At 40.6% G+C, this 1,637-nt stretch overlaps 1 protein-coding gene across 1 annotated transcript; it reads right to left on the bottom strand.

Moving 5' to 3' along the window:
- Positions 1-305: 305 nt before the first annotated feature.
- On the bottom strand, positions 306-1,637 carry LOC127098135 (uncharacterized). The gene has a single exon (XM_051036643.1). The coding sequence runs from the start codon at positions 1,635-1,637 to the stop codon at positions 306-308; it is 1,332 nt and encodes a 443-aa protein (XP_050892600.1).

Here is a 1,637-nt window from a genome sequence, read left to right as displayed (position 1 = left end):
TTGAGCGTGCTCTTCCATCCTTCTTCGAGCTTGAGCTCTAGTGTTGTATCGATTCAGGGTGACGAAACTGTACGCGAGAGAACCGAGTATGAGACAACTGGGAGACACATGAAATGCAAAATGTGATGCAAAATGCGAACGAAAGATTTCATGGAATTCAAGCCTTTACGAATATCGTGGAATACCACTGGAATCTTTATTTATTAATTTGAACATGAATTACAAATAAATATTCTTAAAAAATCTTAACAAGAAAATAGCTAAATAAAAGCTACGAAAGCCCTAAGGAAGCGTAGTCAACAACTTCAACGAGTAGGCGGAGAGTCGGAGGAAAATAAATCCTCGTAGATTCTTCTCTTTTTGTAGGAACGCACTTCTTCATTCTTCGCCTGCAGCTGCTTTTGTAGCTCTTCATTCTCACTGACGATAACCTGATATTTATTTTTCCACGTTTCTGCCTCATGTTGTGCTCTCTTCAAAGCGATTTCCAACTTTTCAGCTTCGAACATGAATACTAAAACAGGTTCTCTTCTCAGAGGTAAAGGATCTTGGCGAGGATAAGGCATCTTCAGCTTGATGGCTCTTTCCCGGACCCAATGAAGATAAGGTTCCATGGACACACAATTCGGCTTTCCCAAACTTTCTTTGCCCTTCTTGTGCAAATGACGCCAAGCGGATACAATCTGATCTTGAAGTTCCTTGTCACCCTTAAAGAAGATTTTCTCCACATGAACACGTTTAGGCGGTTCTTTCAAGGGATACCCTAACTGTCGGCGAGCTAGGACTGGATTGTAGTTGATTCCTCCATTAAAACCAAGTAAAGGTACGTTGGCAAAGTCTCCACAGCTGTCAATAATTAGTATTCCATCATACACACGATTATACCAAACGATGTTCGAGTGTGTCAGCGCCATGACCCTTGGTGACCAAAATCCCTTGTCAAGACTCAAAAAAGACTTGGGCAAGTGCGAAATAAACCACTTGTATAATAAAGGCACACAACAGGTGATCATTCCTCCACCATGAAAATTCCGGAGATGTATGGAATGATAAGTGTTACCCAATAACGTTGGTACTGGATTGTTCTTCATGAATATTTTGATGGCGTTAATGTTAACGAATCCTTCAAAACTTGGGAAGAGTAGCATTCCATAAATAAGCAAAGCAAGGATTGTTTCAAAGGTAGGCATGCTTAAATGATCGGCATAATATTGGGCTTTCTTGATTAAGAAATGCGTAGGTAACCCTACAGTTCTGCCTTTGGCGGTCATATTGCCTTTGATATCGGACACCTTTAAGCATATGGCTTTAGCAATGTCTTCCTCTTTAGGGTCCTTCTCTAAGAAAGGGAACGGAGACTTATCCATAATAGGTAACCCCACCAACTGAGAGTACTCTTCTAAGGTAGGTAATAGCTGATAATCTGGGAACGTGAAACAATGGTAATCCGGATCATAGAACTGTAGTAACGTAGAAAGAAGCCCATCCTTCACTTGGATTCTCAATAAGGATAATAGCCTTCCGTACTTGTCCTTGAACCCCTCTTGATCTTCAACCAAAGCTCCTAGCTTCCTTAGGTCATCCAACTTAAAATTCTTAAAAGAGTATTTCAAGGTGTTTCTCTTATTGTAATCCAT

The sequence above is a fragment of the Lathyrus oleraceus genome, chromosome 1 (assembly GCF_024323335.1).
Source record: "Lathyrus oleraceus cultivar Zhongwan6 chromosome 1, CAAS_Psat_ZW6_1.0, whole genome shotgun sequence".
In the NCBI taxonomy this organism is placed as follows: Eukaryota; Viridiplantae; Streptophyta; class Magnoliopsida; order Fabales; family Fabaceae; genus Lathyrus; species Lathyrus oleraceus.
The sequence above is the reverse complement of the archived record's forward strand: the minus strand, read 5'-3'. Positions and strand labels throughout refer to the sequence as shown.